At 29.7% G+C, this 15314-nt stretch overlaps 1 protein-coding gene across 2 annotated transcripts in view; it reads left to right on the top strand.

Annotated features, from left to right (window-relative positions):
• LOC107440167 (uncharacterized) overlaps positions 1-15314 on the top strand; it is a 61827-nt gene that overhangs the window by 25865 nt on the left and 20648 nt on the right. For both annotated transcript variants that reach the window (XM_087150252.1, XM_087150256.1), the window contains exons 3-7: positions 3297-3329; positions 5048-5079; positions 6812-6875; positions 10004-10035; positions 12077-12140. In XM_087150252.1, coding sequence (XP_087006378.1) covers positions 3297-3329; positions 5048-5079; positions 6812-6875; positions 10004-10035; positions 12077-12140 — 225 coding nt within the window. The remainder of the gene's footprint in view (positions 1-3296; positions 3330-5047; positions 5080-6811; positions 6876-10003; positions 10036-12076; positions 12141-15314) is intronic.

Below are 15314 nucleotides of genomic sequence, written 5' to 3'. Positions count from 1 at the left end.
CTTGAAAAAAATGCGCCGAATCCGATGCACGTGCTTCATCGAAAAAGCAGTAAAGTATCAGAATGTTTATATCCATATGAAATTTAATTGTAATGAAAATACCTACAAATTTTAACCACATTATAATCTATTAATTTAAATTTAAAAAAAAGAAATAGCTATTTTACTAGTTAAAAACCAATTTAATTCATTGCATAACCTGACTTACCTACAAATTGCAAATAAATAATAAGAATTTTATTTGTGAAATCTAAAGGGTCCTCCTTTTATGAATCTTTCTTCGCATCCATAAGGACAACAGTATTCGACTATTTTTATTGTTCAAAACTTCAGGAAAAATCGTCCCGGAATCACGTCTAGGGTATCTGCGCACCTGGAAAGTCATGAATTTCGATATTGAACAAAATTAATCATGAAATTTCTTGATATAAACTATTTTTTTAAAAAAAAAAGATCATGGAAAGTCACGGATTTAGGTCGCCGAAAAATCTTAATTTTTAAAATTGTATTACCCCCCATCAATTTCATGGTATTCCGAATATCTGAATCCCCACTCACAGTCATACTTTATTAAAATATAAAATGTTTTTATCTTGTTCTTTAAAAATCATGGCGTTCTTTAAAAAACTGAAAGAAAAACATTTCTAGAGCGAATTATCTTTTAAACCACTGTGATTTCAGAATTTTTGTTATTATTTTATTTTATCAATTTAAAATTCTAGCTGAGGCAAGCCAATTGTTGGCGAATTTTTTATATTTTTTATTCCGAAATGAGAACAGAAAAATCAGGAGTATTTCTTTTCAATGAGCAAGAAAATTATCTTTAGAATATAATTCTGCAGAAAGAAAAAAATGATTTGCGTTTGTATTTTCTTCAGCTATTTTATTGCTTCAACTCTTTCCTTTACTCATGTTTCTTAATTTTAAAATCTATAAATATGAAGATGCAGAGTATAACAGTTTTTATCTATCATTTCAATGAATGTTATTATGATACTTTTTTTAAATGTATTGTTGTGTTTTGTCGGAGAAAATAGTAACATCCTTAAGTCATGAAAAATTCTTGGAATTAGTCATAGAAAATCATGAGAAGTCGTGGATTTGAAAATCTAAAATGTAGCAGCACGTGACAACGTTTTTTGCGTCAAGGAAAGGGGGAGTGGTTCTGTACGTAAATCACTCCCCGTTTCCTTTTTTTTTCCGCCCCGCCCAGTCCTCAAGAGTTAATGTTAAGCTTCAGTCTATGGCCTTGATTTAGATGACATTTTACGGAATGCTTTGAAGTGCATTTAACAATAAAAGAAGAAAAGAAAAAAAAGCTTGACATTATTTATATTTAAACATTATTTATATTGCGAATATTTTTTTTTATTAGGAATTGAAAACTGTTAAGAAGAATAAATTTGTTTCCTAAAGAAAACTTCCAAATTCATTTAGAGAGGAGAAATACAGTCAAACCCCGCTATAGTGAATGAAATATGTCTCTCTATACACGTATTATGTAATTTTCTGCGGATATAGTGAACGGAGGAAGTTGGATATTATGAACTTTTTTGTCTTCGACTGATTTTTTTTTGAAATTTTTTTTTGAAATGTCTATTTCAAAATAAATACTTATTTCAAATTAAATACTTTTTTATAACCATCCATAGAGTGGTTAGTAGCGATGAGCATTTTTTTTCCTGTGTGCTTCTTTTATCACAATTTTCCATCCCTAAACAAAGTTCTACCCAGGCATTCCCTGAATCAGCTTAAGATTACTAATATTTTTTTTTTTTTGGTGCACAAGACTAAGAGTAATAAAAAATAAAAGCAAGTTAACACATTTTTTGTTAATACGTTTTATTTTTCAGTCATTTTTGTATTCTATTTTATTGGTCATTTATTTGAATAGTGTATAATCAGGGATCTGTATAGAAGAAATTTGGGTCCGTTAATGGACCCTTCACAAAATATCTTTTCATAAAAACGGACCCTTCACAAAATATTTTAACTTGAAAACGGACCCTTCACAAAATATTTTAACTTAAAAACTGACCCTTCACAAAATATTTTAACTTTATATACTCAAAGTATTTTAACTTTAAACCAAATATTTGCGTGTTGCATCTCTAATTTAGAAGCAGCAATTGTTGTTTATTTTTTTAAATTTAGTTTTTTTAATTATAATTTTACAGTGTTGAGCATAATCTTGTATGTCTTTACAATTTCAAAACTCCTTGAAAAAAAATTTTTGTTGCAATAACGGACCCTATTTGCACAAATTCTTAAAAGCGGACCCTGGTTGAAAGAATGTGAGTAATTTTTTCACAATTTCACGAAAAACGGACCTTTCACAAAATGTCTGGACAGACCCCTGATAATAAAAAGGAGTGGGGAACCATTAATTAAAATTCTTTGCGGAACGGATATAGTGAACTCCCGGTTATAGTGAAGCGAAATTTCGGTCCTTAGTTCACTCACTATAACGGGGTTTGACTGCATATGCTTATATCCTTAAATTTTTTTTTTTTTTTTTGAAGAAAATTAAATGAAATACATCGTCATTTTATTGTCATTAGTCCTGGTCATTTTATAGCATTGTGCATCGAAAAAATTTACTATGATAATAAGGAGATCAGCAGGCTGCGTAGCGCTTTTAACAAGCACTTAAAGGTGCTTATTTTCAATTTTAGTTTCTTAAAAGCCCTTAAATGTGCTTTTCTTATTGGGTACTTTTAAAAATTACTTGAATTTCACTTTTCGAAACTAAATGAGATTTTTTTTCTTTACCGTGTCGTTTTTCGCCAAAGCCGGGGTTGCAATACCTTCAGAGGTATAATTAGTTACGGGAACATGGAGGACTTTGTGACTCGACAGATTTAACGTGCATCAGTCACCATATACTACACGGGGAGTCTTCGTCAGACGTGGATCGAACCCTTGCTCTCTAGGACATGGGTCACAGTGCCGTACAAACCTGGCAATCCCGGCCCTCGTTCCTAACTGTTATGGCTCACACTTATAAAACTGCTTTATGAATGTTATTACTCTATGTTTACAATGATCTAGAAACGATTGTAAAATCTATCTACTACCGTTACCTTTCGATTCCATCATTAAAGACCCGAAAACGAGTAAATAAGAGATGAAAATAAAAGAATAAATTATGAAACAAATGATAGTTATAAAAAATTAAAAAAAAAATTAAATCAGAATCCTTAAAAAGAAGATCATCCATGAGTTCAAAATTTGCATGATTATTTTAATTGTTCAAAATGTTAAGTGAATGAAATATAAATTATTTTTTCTTTTAGGTCAGCAAGGTGGTTTCACGAAACCGAAAGAGGGTAAGTCATGTTTTGTTTTTATTAAAATAGTCGATATTATATATACACACAGGGGTCTGTCTAGGATAGGGATGGGCAAACTTTTTTGGTCGAGGGCCAAAAATCGAGAGAAAAAAATGTTTGGTGGGACAAATAAAACTTTCAAAATTTAAAAAAAAAGCGATATACAAGTTTTAATTTAAATATTTAGTGAGATGAATGAAATTGCGATTTTGTTTTTAAAAGTTCCTTATATTAAGGTTCGAAGCGAGATGTGCCTATTTTACGGAACAAGGCTAAATGCTTTTCTGTTAGTCCACTTCTGAAATGATTCTTTCTAAGGTTCAAAGTTGAAAACTCTTGTTCACATATATAAGATTAAGCAAACATAGAGCTGATTTTCTGGGCATGAAATATTAATTAATTAATATTATTATATTTGGAAACTAGCTTTTGGTTATGATTTGTAAAACTTTGGCGTATTCAGAAACAACTGCTTCAGATGATTGTTAGATTGTCCGCTCGTTGGATCTTAAAATGCGTAGTCTGCCAAATGTGAAGTACAATTTACCTATATTAGATTCCTCGAGAAAGACAAACGCTAGTTAGAGCCAATCTAAGACTATTCTATGAAGAACTTCTGCTTTCAACATTTTACCAATTGAAGCTGTCTGTGCTAACTATTTCCATCAATTTATGTTTTGTAGAACAAAAATAGAGAAAGTAAAAAGGTCATCAGTACTTTGTTAAAAAAGGAAAAACAGAAATAATTTTAAATAGTTGACAAGAAAATGGATGTATATTGTTTATGTATATTGCCACTGATCGGCAAATTAAAATTATATCCGCGGGCTGGATAAAACCTTCCGGCGGGCCACAGTTGGCCCGCGGGCCGTAGTTGGCCCATCCCTGGTCTAGGAGAAATTTGGGTCCGTTAACGGACCCTGCACAAAATTATTTTTCTTTTAATCGGACTCTTCACAAATTTGTTTATCTTCATTATTGTTTTGTTAATTGAATAAACCCTTCCCAGGGCAGAAAACAAGAAAGATGGATGTAGACGATTCTTCCATTGTTCGTCCGAAATGAATATTCTGCTTTCAGCAGTATAGGCTAAATACCAAATACTATTTGTATGTTGCATCTCTAGTAGCAGCAATTGCTGTTTATTTTTTAAAATTTGATTTTTTTAAATTATAACCCTAGTGTTGAGCATATAATCTTGTATGTCTTTACAATTTAAAACCTCCTTGAAATTTTTTTTTGCAATAACAGGACCCTATTTGCACAAATTCGCACAAGCAGGACCCTGGTCGAAAGAATGTGAATTAACGATTATTTTATATTCGCAAATTACCTCTGAAATCGAGAAATTTCTTAATCATTTTATGGTGGCTAATATAATCGAGAGAAAAAAATCTTAGTCAGAAACTTATTTTGTCATAATCATGTAAAGTCTTAAAACGTTATTTTGCATTTTGTTAATGTATATAGTGCTTAAAAATATTTTTTGAGTGCTTAGAAAGTCCTTGAAAAGGTACTTATTTTTTGTTGAAAGATTTGGCTACGCATCGTACTTAAAATTTTATTTTTGCAATAAAAAAAAACATTTTCTAACTTATATAGTACTATAAAGAACAAAATTAAATAATCAAAAAATTTTTTCATTTTTCTGAATTGTATGTCATTTTATTTCTTTAAAAGTGTGCCTTTATTTACTTTTTTTTTTATACTTTCAGGTGGCCGAGAGTTCAGCTGGCCCAAGCCCTAAGTAAGTAAAATTTTGTATGTTGTATTTTATAAACAACGCACAACGATAATAGAAAAATAATCGCATATAAAAAATTAATTCTTATTTCGTATCATTTTAAACTGTGTAATTTTTAACGATAAAAACATATTTGAAGCTAAATTATGAACTAGTTTGGAGAAGGAAAATTTAAAAACATTCTTTTTTGAAATTTCCTATGTCAGAAACTATTTGATCTATTGTGTTTAAATTTTGTTCTTTCACATTTAAAATCAGAGAGAGTAAAATTATTTTTAAAAATTTTTTTTTTTTCCTAAACACTCAAATTTTTTCGACAATAAAACAATAATAACTAAATAAAACAATAAAAAGAACATTAATAAAATGCTTTATTTCCGAGGGATTAGATTATCTTAGGATAATCCGGAATTTTTATACTAAATTTGTTCTGGATGCTATTTTGGGTCCCTTTTTTTTAAAAAGGAATATTTTGGTGAAAAAAAAAAAACTTTCTGAAGAATGAGAAAACTATTTTTGAGCGAATTTCTTAACGAATGCAAAAAATTTAGTTACTATGTTTATGTTTAATATTAAAAGTATTTCAAAATAAGTTCAAACAGTGGCATAAAAACAATAAAGCTCTAAAAACAATAAAGCTGCCAATCAGGAGTTTACATAGAATCTTATAGTGAGTCGAGTAATTTGGGCAGGGACTGTACTTCAGTGAGCTGCAGATCGGCACACACGGTATTTTTTTGCTACAAGTGACACAGTTCCCGAACTAATTACCAAATGATAGTTTGTTTCTTTTTCCGTCTGCCTTGTACACTTTCCTATATTTCAACTGATCTTAAGTTAAGTCTTGTCATTTCAAAAGAAAAAAATTCCCAGTGACATTTTTTTTTCATATATTCATAGTCGACAGCCGACCTAATTTTGGGTTTACGACTAAATGTTCATGTATGAATTGTTATGGGAACATGGAGGTCTTAGTATCTCGACGGATTTAACGTGCATCAGTCGGGAAGTCTCGGAGGGTTTCGAACCCACGACCTCATGGACATGGACCCAGTGCCCTACCAATCTGGCTATGCATCCCCGCCCTCCCAATGATTTTGAAAAAAAGTTTGCCTGATATTCCTGAATTCCTTAAAATGCCACTGAAGTACCTTCTCTCATGTAGCTTTTAAATTAATCATCACACTATAAAATCAGGGTGCGTAACCTTTTTTAAAAAGTGTAATAACCTTTTCATATTTTATTTTATAAAATGACCTTTTCTTATTTGGGGTTTGTAAAAAGTGCTTAGTTTTCTATCTTTTAAAAAGTGTTTTTTTTTTTCTTTGCGGCGTCGATTTTCGTTCTAAATTACAAAAAAAATGCTTGATTTCCACAATTTTCTCTAATAATTATCACTAACTAGTTTTTTATCATGATTTTGCAAAGTTTTTGAATTTCATTGATTTTATGTTGATAAATTAACAACTTTAAACGATAGAAAGAAAAAAAATTGTTACTGCACAGATCCTAATAATTTATTTATTTTTATTTATTTTTTTTTATTTTTTTGGAAAGTGATTAAAAATATTTTTTGGGGGCTTAAAAAGGTGCTTATTTTTTGTTGAAAAATCTGGCTCCGCACCCTGATTAAAAATTTGACTGTCGCTTTCTTACTTCATGGGTATTGTCACCCTTTAAACTACGCCCTGATTTCCAAGCACAATTTTTACACCAATATTTTTTGTCTTTTCAGATATTTGGCAGCTGGACCCTCGAGGATGAGGCAACCATCCTCATCTAATGAGGAATCCGAAGAGGTGAGTTTATTTTTCTGAGTTTTTCTGTCACTTTTAATATTTTCTGTTTTTTGTAGATTTAGCTTAAAATCCTGTGGCAGAAACTTTAAAAGATAGTATCTGCAACTAAACTCTCTAGCGTTAATACCTTTCTGTAAGGTACTTTTAATAATAACAAACATATATGCATTGTATCCGCGCATCTGGAAAGTCATGGATTGAACAAAATTCGTCATGATTTTAACTATTTTTTAAAAATAAAATCATGGAAAGTAATGGATTTAGGTTGCCCAAAAATCTAATTTTTAAAATGGAATTTACCCTCTATTTCAAAGTGTTCCGATGTTCTGAATATATGAATTTGTAACAAAATCCTCACTCATATAGTCATATTTTATTAAAATATAAAATGTTTTAATCCTGTTCTTTAAAAATTGTCGTGTTCTTTCAAACAATGAATGAAAGAATTTCATTTCTAGAGCTAATAATCTTTTAAACTTCCCTGATTTCAGAATTTTTTCGTCTGTTTATTATTATTTTTTTTATCAATTTAAAATTCTAGTTTATATTACACTTACTTTAACGAAGAAACAAAAGCAGGTGTAAATAACTGATCATATTTAGTTATTTGCTTTTGTATTTTTTTTTTTTTTACCTATTTTATTGCTTCAACTCTTTCTTTTTTCTCTTTCTTTACTTCGTTTTTTAAGTTTAAAGTCAATAAATTTGAAGATGCAGAGTATTACAGTTTTGGTTATACCTATCATTTCAATTAATGTTAATATAATCAGGGGTCTGTTAAGAATAAATTTGGGTCCGTTAACGCAGGGTTCTGTTTAGAAGAAATTTGGGTCCGTTAACGGACCCTTCACAAAATATCTTTTCATAAAAACGGACCCTTCACAAAATATTTTAACTTAAAAACGGACCCTTCACAAAATGATTTTTCTTTTAATCGAACCCTTCACAAATTTGCTTATCTTCATTATTATTTTATTAATCGAATAAACCCTTTCCAGGGCAGAAAACAAGAAAGATGGATGTAAACGAATTTAGTTTTGTCTTCGGCAGACGATTCTTCCATTTGTCCGAAATGAATATTCTGCTTTCAGCAGTATAGGCTAAATATCAAATATTTGTACGTTTCATCTCTAATTTAGAAGCAGCAATTGTTGTTTATTTTTTAAAATTTAATATTTTTAATTATAATTTTACAGTGTTGAGCATAATCTTGTATGTCTTTACAATTTAAAAACTCCTTGAAAAAGTTTTTTTTTGCAATAACGGACCCTATTTGCACACATTCATAAAAGCGGACCCTGGTTGAAAGAATGTGAGTAATTTTTTTCACAATTTCACGAAAAACGGACCTTTCACAAAATGTCTGGACAGACCCCTGGTTAACGGGGCCCTTCACAAAATATTTAAACTTAAAAACGGAACCTTCATAAGAGACGCTCGAAAGACATTTGCGTATTATTGGTAAATGGGCGGGAAAAATTGACTGATGCTGAGTGTTTAGCTATTACTAATAGATATTTTCAAATCTATTGGCGATCGACGTATATTGCTCCATAACATATGACGTCTTTGCACTATCGTAACCGGTAAAATGACTATTTAAGAACTTTTGCATCGCTTATCATCTTATCGTTTTTGCACATTTGACTTCATGAATTTTTCTAACAATTATATACAGTTAATAGTCAAGTATTATTCTTATTTTGTATTTTGTTTGTTTCGAATAATACTTGTTGTATACCACAGCCGGTCATTTGAGCGGGGGAACAATTTATTGCTTTATAAGGATCAGAAATGACGATGTCATGCCTCTTGCATTCAATGAGTTGAACATTTCTGCAAAACACTGTTGCGTAGTGAGTTAGTTCAATCACAGTTCAATAACCGTGAATTCAAATTTCGAGAAAGTACCCACAATTTCAGATTAGCATTTTTGTGTCAGAAAAAGTGACAAAAACTAAATGTTTTGCTTATATTTTGTTTTGATAACTTCCAGGGGTCTGTTTAGAAGAAATTTGGGTCCGTTAACGGACCCTTCACAAATTATCTTTTCATAAAAACGGACCTTTCACAAATTATCTTTTCATAAAAACGGACCCTTCACAAATTATTTTAACTTAAAAACGGACCCTTCACAAAATAATTTATCTTTTAATCGGACCCTTCAAAAATTTGTGTATCTTCATTATTGTTTTGATAATCGAATAAACCCTTCCCTGGGGTTTGGGGGAAAGAAAGACAGATGTAAACGAACTAAATTTTGTCTTCGGCAGACGCTTCTTCCTTTATTCCTCCGAAATAAATATTCTGCTTTCAGCAGTATAGGCTAAATACCAAATATTTATATGTTGCATCGCTAATTTAGTAGCTGCAATTGCTATTTATTTTAATTATAATTTTACAGTGTTGAGCATAATCTTGTATGTCTTTACAATTCAAAAACTCCTTGAAATTTTTTTTTTGCAATAACGGACCCTATTTGCACAAATTCACAAAAGCGGACCCTGGTTGAAAGAATGTGACTTAACGTTTATTTTATATTCACAAATTTCGAGTAATTTTTTCACAATTTTACGAAAAACGGACCTTTCACAAAATGTCTGGACAGACCCCTGACTTCATTTCTAACTAACTGTTAGTTTTTATTCAGAAAAATGTAGAAGCAATCAAGACAGCACAAGTTCTTTGAAGAAAAGTTTTTATTCAGAAAAATGTCGAAGCAATCAAGACAGCACAAGTTCTTTGAAGAAATAATATTAATTATAAGAATTTTAATTCTTATATATTCTTATAAATATTAAAACTATAGAAATAATAATAATTAGAATAAATATGTTTGCGGAAAACATCCTGTACATGTTAAAAATGCGTTGAGCGATGAATTAAAAATTCTCATTCTTTGTGTTTGTAATACATGAAAATTGGTAAATGTTTTTTAGTTTATTTCCTTCCTGAAAACATATTTTTCATACCATTCGATCAAGAAACATAAAGTCCGGTGATTTGACCGACTATGGTAGAAATAGGCATGTTTAGTGCTAAGTTTTTTAAAAGTCACTGTTTGATTATAAAATATTCTTTTATGACTCTAAGGAACGTGCATTTATTTACTTTTTTTATGATTTCAGGAGGCAGGCTCTGCTGGACATAGCATAGGATCGTAAGTTGACTTTTTCTTGGCTTATAACTATCCCAGATAGCAAAATAAGGTTTATTTTCACTCGTTTTAGGGTGTGTGTCTAATCGAGCAATTTTACCAAATTGATTTTACCAATTCTTTTCGCTTTTACAAGTGCTTTAACTTGAGCTTGCTTCCTATTGGCCGTCATCTATTCACCCTATCCTCCTATTGGTCGTCATCTATTCGCCCTTCCTTCCTATTGGCCGAAGCTCTAAACCCTGTTAAAATGTCTTAGAATACTGTTAAAAGTTTGTATTTATCTATTAGAATTTAAAATGCCTGAGAAGAATTTTAATATTGAAGAATTTTTAAATGTATAAATATTTGGGGGATAAGAAATATTAGTTTCTAATACTATACCAAGCTTAATATTTGACAATTTTACCAAATCGAGCAATTAATACCAAATAACTAGTTAACTAGGGTGCGTAGCATTTTTAAAAAGTGCTTGACGGTGCTTATTTTCGTTTTTTAAAAGACTTTAAAGAAGCTTTTTCTCATGGGTTGTGTTTGAAAAGTGCTTAATTTTCCCTTTTCCAAAATGAGATTTTCTTTACTGTACGTATCAATTTTTGCCTCTAATTACGCAAAAAGAGTGGTTTTCACATTGTTCTATTCAACGTTTTCATAATTCATTCAACCACAATACATTTTGGCCTATAGTCGGTCCGTAGCGCATTTTGACAAAATGTTTTTGTATTTTTAACTTTATAAAATTTTCCAAAAATTTGTTGGTTATAATTTGATAATAATAGATTTTATATTGCACTCTTTTTCTGAAAGCTTTTGTATTCCCGTTCAAAGAAATCTGTGAATTATTTTTTCTCAGCAAACCAACCAATCGCATTTTTTTACAATCGCTAACATCAATGTTTGTCGACAAATTGTTACAATTGTTGCATTAATGCTAATTTTTTCTATTTCATTTTAACCTTTTATAACATATTTTAATTTTAAAAGAAAGGTTTTTTTAAGAACTAGCTATATATTAATATTTAATTTTAGTCTTTTGTTGGTCAATATATGAATTTTGATTCAAAATTTTGTACCGAAACATTAAAAAAATTAATAAAAAATCTTCCCAAATTGTCAAAATAAATCATTTCTTTCAAAATGATATGTTAAAAAAATAACATTTTGAATAAAATATTTTATAATGTAGACACTTTTCTTGTACACATCCTACACTTTATAAGAAAAAAGAAACAAAAACCTGGACATTTTAAGATTTTTATCTGGATTTAAAAAGTTAAAAAACAGTGTTTTAAATTATTGATACTTTTATTATTTTCTTTTCTTAGTTTAAAAATTTATTTTAAAGGAATTGCTGCATTAATTAATTTTAGTTAATGAAATTACTTTCTTGTTGTGTGTTAAATTCCAACACATTTGAAATTACATTTTTAAAAATCTTTTGATTCTTGAGATTGAAAGTGCAGATTAAAGTAAACATTTAATGCTTTCCACAACATATTTTATCCACAACATATATTTTCCACTACATATTTTCTCCACGTGTCTTAATTTCTTAAAATTTAATGTTGTACCGAAACATTAAAAAATAAATAAAAAAATCTTCCCAAATTGTCAAAATAAATAATTTCTTTCAAGATGATATGTTAAAAAAAATAACGTTTTGAATAAAATATTTTATAATGCAGACACTTTTCTTGTACACATCCTACACTTAATAAGAAAAAAGAAACAAAAACCTGGAAATTTTAAAGTTTTTATCTGGAAAACCTGGAAAAATCAGGGAAATTTGATTTGAGTGGCCACCCTGAAGGTGCTTATATTTTGTTTAAAATCTGGCTACGCACCCTGACTAGGAGTTTTAATTGACCTTGAGTATCTTTGGTCTGAAGATGTTCACTTATTTTAACAGTTTTCCCTAGAATAATATGTGTGCAGTGTTTAATTTGTTAAAAATTGTCAGTTCTTTTGTAACTTCATGGGTATTGTCACCCATTAAACTGTTTGGCATGCACAATTTTTACACAAATATTTTTTGTCTTTTAAGGATTCCAGCTCCTAAGCTCCGTTCCCGGAAACGTCAGCATGCGCCCTCCGACGATTCCGACGAGGTGAGCTCACTTTTTATATTTTCTGTTTCGATTCTTTGATTTGTAAGGATTAAAGTTCTTAGAAATCAGGGGTCTGTTTAGAAGAAATTTGGATCCTTCACAAAATATATTTTCATTAAAACGGACCCTTCACAAAATATTTTAACTTAAAACGGACTCTTCACAAAATGATTTATCTTTTAATCGGACCCTTCACAAATTTGTTTATCTTCATTTTTATTTGTTAATCAAATAAACCCTTCCCGGGGTAGAATAGAAAGACGATGTAAACGAATCAAGTTTTGTCTTCGTCAGACACTTCTTCTATTATTCGTCCGAAATGAATATTCTGCGTTCAGCAGTGTAGGCTAAACAGGGGTCTGTCCAGACATTTTGTGAAAGGTCCGTTTTTCGTGAAATTGTGAAAAAATTACTCACATTCTTTCAACCAGGGTCCGCTTTTGTGAATGTGTGCAAATAGGGTCCGTTATTGCAAAAAAAAATTTTCAAGGAGTTTTTAAATTGTATAGACATACAAGATTATGCTCAACACTGTAAAATTGTAATTAAAAAAATAAAATTTTAAAAAATAAACAACAATTGATCCTTCTAAATTAGAGATGCAACATACAAATAATTGGTATTTAGCCTATACTGCTGAACGCAGAATATTAATTTCGGATGAATAATGGAAGAATCGTCTGCCGAAGACAAAACTTAATTGATTTACATCCATCTTTCTTGTTTTCTGTCCTGGAAGGGGTTTATTCGATTAACAAAATAATAATGAAGATAAACAAATTTGTGAAGGGTCCGATTAAAAGAAAAATCATTTTGTGAAGGGTCCGTTTTTAAGTTGAAATATTTTGTGAAGGGTCCCTTTTTATGAAAAGATATTTTGTGAAGGGTCCGTTAACCAGGGGTCTGTCCAGACATTTTGTGAAAGGTCCGTTTTTCGTGAAATTGTGAAAAAATTACATTCTTTCAACCAGGGTCCGCTTTTATGAATTTGTGCAAATAGGGTCCGTTATTGCAAAAAAAAAAAATTTTTTTTCGAGGAGTTTTTAAATTGTAAGATATACAAGATTATGCTCAACACTGTAAAAATATAATTTAAAAAATTAAATTTTAAAAAATAAACAACAATTGCTGCTTCTAAATTAGAGATGCAACATACAAATATTTGGTATTTAGTCTATACTGCTGAACGCAGAATATTAATTTCGGACGAATAATGGAAGAATCGTCTGCCGAAGACAAAACTTAATTGATTTACACCCATCTTTCTTGTTTTCTGCCCTAGAAAGGGTTTATTCGATTAACAAAATAATAATGGAGATAAACAAATTTGTGATGGGTCCGTTTTTGAGTTAAAATATTTTGTGAAGGGTCCGTTTTTAAGTTAAAATATTTTGTGAAGGGTCCGTTTTTATGAAAAGATATTTTGTGAAGGGTCCGTAAACGGACCCAAATTTCTTCTAAACAAGACCCCTGCGTTAACGGACCCAAATTTCTTCTAAACAGACCCCTGCTAAATACCAAATATTTCAAAAATAAACAGCAACAATTGCTGTTTATTGTTATTATTTTTTTGTATTTTAATTTTACAGTGTTGAGTATAATCTTGTATCTATTTACAATCTAAAAACTCCTTGAAAAAGTTTTTTGGAATAACAGGACCCTATTTGTACAAATTAATAAAAACCGGATCCTGGTTGAAAGAATGTGACTTAACGTTTATTTTATATTCACAAATTACGAGTCATTTATTCACAATTTTACAAAAACAGGACCTTTCACAAAATGTCTTTACAGACCCCTGGAAATAATATACTGTAACCTGGCCTAATTATCAGAAGCACTTTAAGAGTCTATGTAAAATCTTAATTAATTATCAGATGATACTCTATACAGCTTTATCGTTTTTACGCGGTTTGCACTTGTTTACGTTCGTGTATTAATTGGTTACCATTTGTAATGCAATACGTAAAAAATAAATACAAATCGGAAGTCTATTAAAAAACCTGAATAAAAACCCATTACATGTATGCTTAAAAGTATTTGCATACAACAACGTGCAAAACACGCAATTACTAAAAAACTGCAATGCGTCTAATAATTATGTTTAACTCAGAGTGACCACCCATCTGGGAAACCTTGAAAACCTGGAATTGTCGGGAAATTTTTTTATACTGGAAAAATCAGGGAAATTTGGATTAAAACCTGGAAAAATCAGGGAATTTTAGAGAAAAGCTGGAAATCTTTGTTTCAATAATTGCTTTAATTTCACTAATTTAAATTATTTACTAATTTTCTTAATTTAAATTATTTACTAATTTTCTTAATTTAAATTATTTACTAATTTTCTTAATTTAAATTATTTCATCCATTCTACCCACTTTTTTTAGACGGAAATGTATCGCTAAACAGTTGAAATATCATTAACTTAACAATACTTTGTCTGCATCAAAATTTGCTCCATTACAGCTCTGTTAAACTAGAATGCCACATAAATTTCTCCCACGGTTGCTAAACGAATGTAGAAACCTTTTTGACTTATGAAATTCTCAAAAAATTATTTTGTTATAATTTAATAATAATAGATTTTATATTGCAATCTTTTTCTGAAAGCTTTTGTACTCCTATTCAAAGAAATCTGTGAATTATTTTTTCTCAGCAAGTCAACCAATCACACATTATTTTAACAACCGCTAACAGCAATGTTGGTCGACAAATTGTTGCACTAATACTAATTTTTTCTATTTCATTTTAACTTTTTATAACATATTTTAACTTTTAAAAAAAGGTTTTTTTAAAGAACTAACTATATATTAATATTTAATTTTACTGTTTTTTTGGTCAATATATGATTTTTCATTTAAATTTTGAATTGTATAATTATCACTATATCGAAAGTTCGTAAATGTTGCTTGCTTTCCAGAGATGATATTTCCGAAACTATTCCTCCTTTTACCCTAAAATGCTGACAAAGACTAAAAAATGTATAGGAAACATATTAAATGATAAAATAAATTTTAAACATAAAATATTTTTTTTTAATTTATTCATATGTGTTTAGTACGAAGAAGGAAAACGAAACTTAGTGTTTTAGTTCTGCACTGTACAGGACTCTAGTTGTTAAAACAATTAACTATACTAAACTAAAAAACTATGTCTTTAGATTGGAATTCTTTA

This window comes from Parasteatoda tepidariorum, chromosome 1 (genome assembly GCF_982258835.1).
Source record: "Parasteatoda tepidariorum strain Cologne lab strain chromosome 1, Ptep-v5.0, whole genome shotgun sequence".
Taxonomy (NCBI): domain Eukaryota; kingdom Metazoa; phylum Arthropoda; class Arachnida; order Araneae; family Theridiidae; genus Parasteatoda; species Parasteatoda tepidariorum.
Note: the sequence above shows the minus strand (reverse complement) of the source record. Positions and strands in the feature narration are given on the sequence as shown.